Source organism: Phaethon lepturus, unplaced genomic scaffold, assembly GCF_000687285.1.
Source record: "Phaethon lepturus isolate BGI_N335 unplaced genomic scaffold, ASM68728v1 scaffold13301, whole genome shotgun sequence".
NCBI classification, from domain to species: domain Eukaryota; kingdom Metazoa; phylum Chordata; class Aves; order Phaethontiformes; family Phaethontidae; genus Phaethon; species Phaethon lepturus.
The window spans coordinates 21,846-31,303 of record NW_010517060.1 but is presented as its reverse complement, the minus strand read 5'-3'; the positions used below and the strand labels follow the sequence as shown (position 1 = coordinate 31,303).

Below are 9,458 nucleotides of genomic sequence, written 5' to 3'. Positions count from 1 at the left end.
GAACCTACCCCTAGGTCCAACTCTAGTGAGCTCAGGTGTCTGTTTGCTCAGTATTGGCTGAAGTTACCTTTACCCAAACTTAGGGTTAAACATGGTTCCATGGTTCATTGGGACTTGCCCAATTTGGCTGCACCTGATGAAATTCACCCTGGGATCTTACAGAACTGGCTCAAACTACCTGAGAGCCATTTGCTCTCAAGACACCTGGAGGGTGGGTGATATTTCTGAAGAGCTGAAAAGGGTAGTTGTATCTGAAGCTTAGTTTGTGAACCTTCTAGAAAAGGTGATTACGTTTAATTGTCAAAACATCGTACTGTTTGATTAAAGCTGAAAAGAGAGGTGTAAGCAGACATTTTGAGGTAGCAGAACAGGGTATGACTGCCGTCAATTCATGATGCTTCAAACGTAGTCTGATAGAAGTCTTACTCATGTAAAAAATTACAGACATTTTTAACTCTTGATATGAGTACTTTCTGAAGCATTTAGGAGAAAGTGCTTTCAGACTCACTAGAATTCTGGCCTCCTATTTTGTACTTGCATACCATATTGAAATTAAGATCTGGGATGGAAGAAAAATTGTACTTGTCTTTCATTTTGAGATTACACCTCATCAGAAAGAATGGGTTCAAAAGATAACTGGATTCAAAAACTTTGTGGGTTTTTAGGATAAAATGTTGTATGCTACAAGGTTAACTTTTTAAGCTTAACTGTCAGCAAGGGCTTATTCAGGTCAACATTCCAAAAGAAGGTGTTGAAGAGGGCACCAATACAGCAGCACAAATTGCTTTGGTAGCAATGGCCTCTGTTCTAATGCATACACAGTTAAATCTAACACAATGGTTGGGTTGTTTGGGACATCTGCTGGTTAAATTTGTCCTAGTAATGACAGGCAAGGCACAGAAATGTGTCTGTTTTGTCCTCCAAACACATATTTTTTCTGTTCCAGTTTCATTTTGTGAAATGCCTAGACACCAGGGTGAGGAGGGATGAAGAAGAGCCGCCTTGCTTGGAAGAATCAAGTCTGTAGGAGGTTAAGAAAAACTAAAAAAGCTCAGATGATAGTCACTATTTTAGGCAGCCACAGATAAATCTAACACTGCAGTGGGGTTGTTTGGAACATCTGAAAAAGAACTAGTATTGTGAAAGAGGAGTGATGCATCCTAGAGGACACACAGATCAAAGAGCCAGAGCTATTTTAAACAACAAGGAAAGGTGAAGATTTATGTCTGCTGAAAGGCAGGCTTACTGTCAACCTGGGTGTGCAAATCTCGTGGCCTATGGGGATTTAAACCCCAATTCCTTTTTAAAAGCATATCAAACCAATTTCAGTGAAGGCAGTGGCATTCTTCTGCTTTCATGGTGAAATGCTTGGCCAGGAAAGAAGTTATCATGTGTTATTCTTTGCTGCACACACACAGAATCTTCACAGAGGTAAATATGGTATGTTTGATGGAAGCATAAATGGTCTTCTGAAGTGTGGCATAACCTCCAAAAATAACAGTGCTTAGTTTAGGTGGTAGTACTTGCTCCCCACTATGTCTGCCTGTTTACAACCATTTCTTGATTTGAAGAATGCAGACATTCAGATTCGCTAGAAAAATTTCTGGACTTTTGCTATGGGAACACAGTTGTAGCATTTTGGAATTGTCTGCATGTGGTGGGTTTGACCTTGACTAGATTCCAGGTGCTCACCAAAGCCACTCTATCACTCCCCCTCCTCAGCTGGACAGGGGAGAGAAAAATATAGCAAGAAGCTTATGGGTTGAGGTAAGGACAGTGAGAGATCATTCAGCAGTTATTGTCATAGGCAAAACAGACTCAACTTGGGGAGATTAGTTTAATTTATTGCCAATCAAAATCAGAGTAGGATAATGAGAAAAAACACATTCCCCCCACCCCTCTCTTCTTCCCAGCCTCAACTTAGCTTCCGATTTCTCTACCACCTCCCTCTAGGCGGCCCAGGGGGACAGGGAGTGGGGGCTGTGGTCAGTTCATCACATGTTGTCTCTGCCGCTCCTTCATCCTCAAGGGAAGGACTCGCACTCTTCCCCTGCTCCAGTGTGGGGTCCCGCCCACGGGAGACAGTTCTCCACGAACTTCTCCAATGTGAGTCCTTCCCACAGGCTGCAGTTCTTCAGGAACTGCTCCAGCATGGGTCACTTCTACAGGGTGCAGTCCTTCAGGAACAGACTGCTCCAGTGTGGGTCCCCCATGGGGTCACAAGTCCTGCCAACAAACCTGCTCCAGCATGGGCTCCTCTCTCCATGGGGCCACAGATCCTGCCAGGAGCTTGCCCCAGCACGGGCCTCCCACAGCTTCTTTCGGGCATCCACCTGCTCCGTCATGGGGTCGTCCCCAGGCTGCAGGCGGAGATCTGCTCCAGCATGGAGCTCCATGGGCTGCAGGGGGACAGCCTGCTTCATCATGGTCTTCACCATAGTCTGCAGGGGAATATCTGCTCTGGTGCCTGGAGCACCTCCCCGCCCTCCTTCTTCACTGACCTTGGTGTCTGCAGAGTTGTTTCTCGCATATTCTCACTCTTCTCCTTGCAGAGGGCTGCAAATGTTGTGTGCCATTTGATTCCCCTCCCCCGCCCTTCTTAAATACATTACCACATCGGCACTACCACCGTTGCTGTTTGGCTTGGCCTTGGCCAGCGGCAGGTCCATCTTGGAGCTGGCTGGCACTGGCTCTGTTGGACACAGGGGAAGCTTCTAGCAGTTTCTCGCAGAAGCCACCCCTGCAACCCCCACGACCACCAAAACCTTGCAACACAAACGCAATACACTGCATCACCAAGAATGTTTCTAAAATACCTAGCTGAAATATGAAGACTGAACACTACAGTTATCACTAGAGGTGCAACTACTTAATCAGAGGCAGAATCTAGGAGAAAATAGTAATAAATTTAGAATAAACTTTTTTTAGTCTTGAAAAACTAAAAAACTGCACTAAAAACCATCTCCGACCTGAGGGCAGGTAATGGTAGTCATTACAGCTGATTCTAGATCAGGAAAGATGGCCTTTCATCAAGTTGTGTCAATAGCTGCTTTAGCTTAAAGTCAAAGTTGGTAGAAATGGAAGAGCATTTTAAGGTGTTTGGTCATGTGTAGGTTTTTACGTATGTGATGGTGTTTGTAAACACTCACATGCAGCACCAAGAATTGTGTAGTAGTTGTAAAACAGTGGGTGAACAGGAGAGTCCTTCATTGTGTTTCTTATTTCATAGCATTAAAATGTTCCATGAATTTGAGAGCCACTACTGATTCCTTTCCTAAATAAAGATGCCACAAACTTGTTAGGGACTTTAGATTGACAAAAACAATCAATTAGTTGCTAGGCAGCAACCACAGCCATCCAGTTTTGGGACGGGATTATAATTTGCACTTTCCAAGAGTTGGCAACAAGCTGTGAGACTTTCTGAGCAGGTATCGCGTAATCATAAGCAGTTATAAGGAGTTACTGCAAAGGTTGATGGCAGGGCTAGTTCTCAGTTAACAGAAATCTCTCATGATACAATGTTCACCAAGCGTTGTTTTTCTAGTACTGAGTGCCTTATGCCTTTTCTGAAGTGAAATCAGACCCTCCTGTATGTTTTTGTGTTGATTTCCCTAGTCCTGTGGGATGCTATCAAAAGACACTCTTGTTTACTGAGAAAATTTTGGATTACAGATTGCTACAAAGGCCCATTTAGTTGCCTCTGCAGCTATCTAGCTCGGATTTTGCCATGTCACTATCAGATGATCATCACTAGCCAGGCCCAAAATTATTGCATCTAGTATGGAAGATGTTAGCTGGGCACGTGTCATGAGCAAGGATGGTTTTGGAGCTGAGGAGGTTCTCAGATAGAGTGGGAAACACCTTATAGGCATCCTTACTCATCAAAAGGAGAAAGGCGTTAGAAGCAGCCTAGTGTTACCAGGACTTAAAGCACAGGCTAGCTGACTCATTGTAAATCTACAGCATAGTTTATCTTTTGGCAGCTTGTTTGACATTGCAAACGTAAGATGTGAGTTTTCTATACCTTGATGTTTGTCTGACTAATAAGATTTGTCCCCACCACAGAAAACTGTATTTACAATCTTTGCTTGTTTGAGGAATTTTCCGGATTCTGATGCCGGATTCTTCAGGTTATGTTTGGAATAACTAACTGAACACCAAAGACAAGCATTAAGTCCAAAGAGAGACTGAATTGCGGAGAGCAGTAACACTGTACTTGAACATTTGACTTATCTGATACTTTTTGGCCTTCCCTCCAAAGGGCTGTAAATGTTACTTGCCATTCTTCCATGAAACTGTTCATGGAAGCACAGATTCTTATGTGCACACATTCTTGAAAAGAGAGGGACTGCATGTATTTTATTTTCCTTTTGTCAGTGTTGACAGTAAGAATTTGCTCTCTGAGTCGGATTACTCAATGTTTCAAATTGTGGCAGACTTAAGGAAGTGTTGTGTCTTCTTGTCTTTTACACTTGCTATGGGAAAAGAAGGTCATGCAGGGTTCCAGATGTCTTGATTCATGTTGCTGTTCTCTCAGAATTGAAGACGGCACCCATGATTTTGCTTTTGCCTCTATGGTGGCATCCACACTGACTATATATTAAGAAGGCATGCTTAATTTTTCCAGCAATACCAGCTAGTCTAGTAAAAGAGTCCACTTTTGTCAGAAAATCTTGCCTTGCATGCCTTTTGAGAAACTTGATTTCTTAGATAAGAAACTACTCTTAGGTCGCTTATTTCCCAGCTGCTGGTAGTAGTGCATCACTTTTTTTTTTTTTTTTTTTTTTTTTAGATTTAGGGATTGTAGATTCCACTCATATCTATTTTTGTGGGAAACTGGTTTAGCCATGGAAGTAGATGTTGTACTACTTTAGCAGTTGGAATATGCTTTGAACCTAACTTGCCTACCTTTTGAAGAACTGATAAGCAAAACCAGTCTGCATCCCAAAGGGTTTCAAACTCTGTTAAGGATCCAGCTGCTCAGATGGATGGTTCCAGCTTTTAAAGTTAACCCTTTTACTCTTGCCCTGTAGTTTATATTTATTATAATTTTGCTGTCTTGCAAAAATGTGTGTATTTGTGAAATAGTGTGCATTTCACTGTTTTGAAGGTCTTATAAGATCATTCTTTGCTGCAGCACCACCTGATCATAGAATCATAGAATCTTTGGGTTGGAAGGGACCTTTAAAGGTCATCTAGTTCATCCTCCCTTGGGGGGAAACTCAGCTACTGAACTGAAGGGGTTGGTTACTAGAATTCTAAAGCCTAAGGAGTTCATAAGCAGTCTTGTATGACATTGTGGCTCATCCTCAGAGAAGCAGTATGCTTAGTTCTTTTTTGCTCTGTTTGATAGGTGCTGCTTCTCTTTGGAAGTATTAATTTCAAATTACTGACATCTTTTTTTAACTTCTTGTTTCCTAACTCTCTTCATCCTTCAGGGAAAGACTCTCGTCTCCTTGTCTTCAGACTCAGTGCTGTCCAAAAAGATATAGAAACAAAGCAAATGATAAGGAGCAAATACGACTGCAGAGAAAATAAACTGGAGAGAACAAAAGGTGGTTTGATTATCCTGTGCTTAAAAACATCCACTGTGATATGATGCCTGTAGTTGCCAGGGGCTTATTAGCTTCCCTGAGGCAGTTGTAGGTGTTCACCTTTAGTTGTTTCTCTAGATAGTCAATTCAAACTTTGTTAAGCTTATATGTCAAAATAAGTCTGGTATAGTCCAGCATGACATTTTAGAACTTTGTAAAAATACCATGTTACTGATAAAAAGCTCTAGAGAAAAATAGATATGCTGCTTTCAGGATTGACGGGTATGAAGACAGTTATGCAGGGATGTGAGACTGAAATAAAGGACATTTTAAGGTGGGAGAACACTGGCAAATCTCTGTTAAATAGTAATGTGTAGATTAGTTTGGGTGTTGACGATTATTTTAGTAGATGTAAACATTTTCTGGCCTTCAGAAGCAAGCTGCTTTGGAAAGCTGGAACATGCAGAATAGTAAAAATCCATGTATTTAGTCTTTACTTGCAAAAGGAGTAAGGGGAAAAATAGATTTCAAAAGAATCATAGCCTTTTATGTTTTTCTAGAAGTTAATGTTACCCTGTTGGGAGGTTTGTAATTCTGTGTTGCTAAGTCATGCATCAGAGCCCCATTATAGTAATCATCATAAAAATACAGAACAAAAAAAGCCGACCCTACCCCAAATACTTATGATCTAGAGCATTATTTCCTCAGGCTGCCATTTGTATGCCATTAATACTCACCACGGCAGCGAATTGAGGATCGTTGTGGCTATTCGGAACAAACTACTTCTCGTCACAAAGAAATATCATCCACACAACAGTTTAACCAGCAGCTCTCAGCTATCATCATCTGAATCTCCAGTAGAAGAGTTCCAGTACATCCGGGTATGTGTAATTTAATCGCTAATTACCTTAACAGACTGGGCAGCACTCAGCTACTGCAGGGGAGAAAGACAAAGAGCATGCATTTTTATATTCCTGAATCTCCAAACAAATAAAAGTGAGAAGCCATATGATGGAGTTCCATGTTTCTGCTTGTTCTTTTTCACGATTGTGTAACTATATTAAAACATTGTTTTAAATTTATGGAATACCTGCAGCGCCCACAGTAGGAGCTTGAAAAAGAGAATAATTCTGTTATTTACATTTATAGGAAATATGCCTTTCTGACCCTCCAGTGGTTATGACACTGGTGGATGGACCTACTGAAGACAGTGACAATATGATCTGTGTAGCATATCGGCATCAGTTTGATTTAGTTAATGAGAGCACTGGGGAGTCCTATAGATTGCATCATGTTGAAACAAACAAGGTAAGTTTTTGTCATTGAAACTATTTTCTTGCAGAACCACACTGAACATAATTTCTTGCAGACTCAGCGGATCCTGTGCAGACCTTTTGGGAGTGTAATTTATGGAGATCCTCATGTCTCTTACTTTTCAATTCTATAACCTCTGCTTTAGGGAACTCTGCGATACGTGTTCCTTTTGGGATACGTGATTAACAGTCACTCCCAAGATAAGTAGTTATATAAGGTAGGACACGTTAGGAAAGAGCCTGTGTTTCAGGCTCTGGACTATTGCTGTCAGTATAAATTAATTTTTCTCCTTTCTTAGTCAGTAGTTTTCTTTTTGTGTTTCCTTTGTTGTCTCAGTGTTTAATTGTTTAAGAAATTGCAGCAAAATAACTTGAGTTGTTGGCCACCCGTATCTCATTCAGATTTGCCTATTTGCATGTACTAAGGCTAACATATTTACACGTAGCTTTTAGTTCTATTTAAGAAACTGCTGCCCAATCAACGAATAAATTAACTGAATCTTTCTAACTAGGACATAGGGTTGGGATTTAAACAAATGTCCTGATTTTCAGAAAAGAGCTTCAGTATTACCTGCTGCGAAGATAATGATCTTCAGCATCTCTGAAAATCAGATAATTTTAATTGTTTCTAAATATGGATGTGGACATATAGCTTTAGACCAAAATAAAGGGAAGATTTTGCACGGTTAGTCTTTGTTGTTGTTGTTGTTTTTAACTGACTCTTTTCCTCCTAATGAGATAAGGGACTATGCTTTTCATTTGAGGGTTCTTGTCGATAGGTTATTTTCTTTTTAAATCATCTGTATTTTTATTCAGATCTGACGATGAAGAGGTTTGGTACTCCTAGCATGGGAAATACAGTGTAAGCTTCTCCACAGCACTGGAAAACTGTTAATCCAGATGAGGAGGAACTAGAAGTAAAGTATGGGGGTGCCACCACCATCACCACCACCACCCTGGTTCCTCTTCTCCCCAGGAATCCGTAGTTCCTTCGAGAACAAAAACAAAGCAGACAATTAGTATGAGCTGAGCCAGTGATCTTTGTGATGTTCAAGTGGGACACCAAATTATTTCCATGGGTAGCAGAACAGAAGTGGCTTTCAGTCACTACAAAGGATGGGTCAAAATGTATTTGGTATACATACATAAACTTCCAGGTCTGTTTAACAGTTTTTGACCTATACAGTAATCTTAAATCAAGAGGTGAACATCTAGTGTGTTGTACAAAGGAAGGTGAAAGAACTGCTGTTCATGGAATTGGTCTCTAACCCCTCTCCCTGCCCAAGTAGTAAATGTGGTCTGGGAAGCACTTCTTTAATGTAATCTTATGTATTTCACTAATAAGATCTCATTTCCTGAACAAGTACCCTACTTTTTATGGCTGGTTTGGGTTTTTTAATCTAAATGTAAAAGACAACTACAGAGTTGAAATATGAGAATTTATGCAGCCTTATGCTATGTAAAAAATACTGTGATTTATCCAGCTTCGGTTCTCAGTTTCTAAATTGCAGCCTATTCAGTAATCCTTAAGTATATCCCTATGAACCTCTGTAAGCGTTAGTGGTTTTGAACCAATAGTTGGTGCGTCTGATCTTTTTGCTAGTCATGATGTGCAATGGAGCTTTTTAGATTTCACTTTTTTTAAAAGAATTGCTATTTTTAGCATATTGTGTTGATTCACAGCTGTCCTGAACTCACCCAATTTCCCAAAATTTGTATTGCCAAATAAGTTATGTAAGTTTTTGTTGCTTTATACTATGGGTGTGGTATTGAATATTCAGTACTGTACAGAACTGAATACAAAAGAAATCGATTTCCATCCTGAGAGCATCCTGAAAATTAATCACTAAAAAGGCTGCATTTGAAAAATTGCTCTTTTTTTTTTTTTAACTTTTTTTCTTCTTTTTTTCTTTTATCTGTAGCTGTGCACTCCCCCAATTGATTGTATTCCTTGTTAGTCAAAACCTGGTTGTAATAACCTGAGTATCTTCTGCCTGCTCATTACCCTTTGCCATTATCGTTGCAGGTTAATTTTGTTGCAGCTATTGATGTATATGAAGATGGTGAAGCTGGTCTACTGTTGTGTTATAACTGTAAGTATTTAGGGAAGACCGAAAATGGAGTACCTCAATCTGCATATGTAATTCTTTTTTCATTGGAGTCTAGGTCTGTGTCTTAAAATAAATTTCAGTCTTTCACGGAAAGTTTTTCAATATAAGTTCTTTTTAATTTAAATGTATATTAGAGAGACTAGAAATTGAGGTATGATTTTATTGCAGGGTATGTTGAATTTAGACATACTAGCTGTTAGGTTTTAATTTCAGGTGTATAGATGTGTATCTATATATTTATAGATGTTACCACCTTACTCTCAAAAGTCCTATTTCTTCAGATCTACCTCATTCTTTAGGTAGTTACACACTTACTAGGTATTTTCAAGACACGTACAATTTAGCATTCCACTCCTTTTTCCCTGGGTGCTGTCATATTCTGTCTTTGTGCTTTTTCTTCCATCTACTTCTTGGCACTGTTGCATTATTTCATTGTAATTCTTTCAATCTCCTTTTATAAGACGGCCTTGGATATAACACGCATATGCTCTTCTCTGCAG

The 9,458-nt window shown here is 40.0% G+C and overlaps 1 protein-coding gene across 1 annotated transcript in view; it reads left to right on the top strand.

The window, feature by feature from the left end:
* Window positions 1–5,438: 5,438 nt before the first annotated feature.
* The window catches only part of LOC104627878 (GTPase-activating Rap/Ran-GAP domain-like protein 3), a gene marked incomplete at its 5' end in the record, with an annotated part of 10,229 nt that continues 6,209 nt past the window's right edge, over window positions 5,439–9,458 (top strand). The window contains 4 exons of the mRNA XM_010296270.1: window positions 5,439–5,555; window positions 6,243–6,415; window positions 6,684–6,842; window positions 8,874–8,940. Of these exons, the coding sequence (XP_010294572.1) occupies window positions 5,439–5,555; window positions 6,243–6,415; window positions 6,684–6,842; window positions 8,874–8,940 (516 nt within the window). The remainder of the gene's footprint in view (window positions 5,556–6,242; window positions 6,416–6,683; window positions 6,843–8,873; window positions 8,941–9,458) is intronic.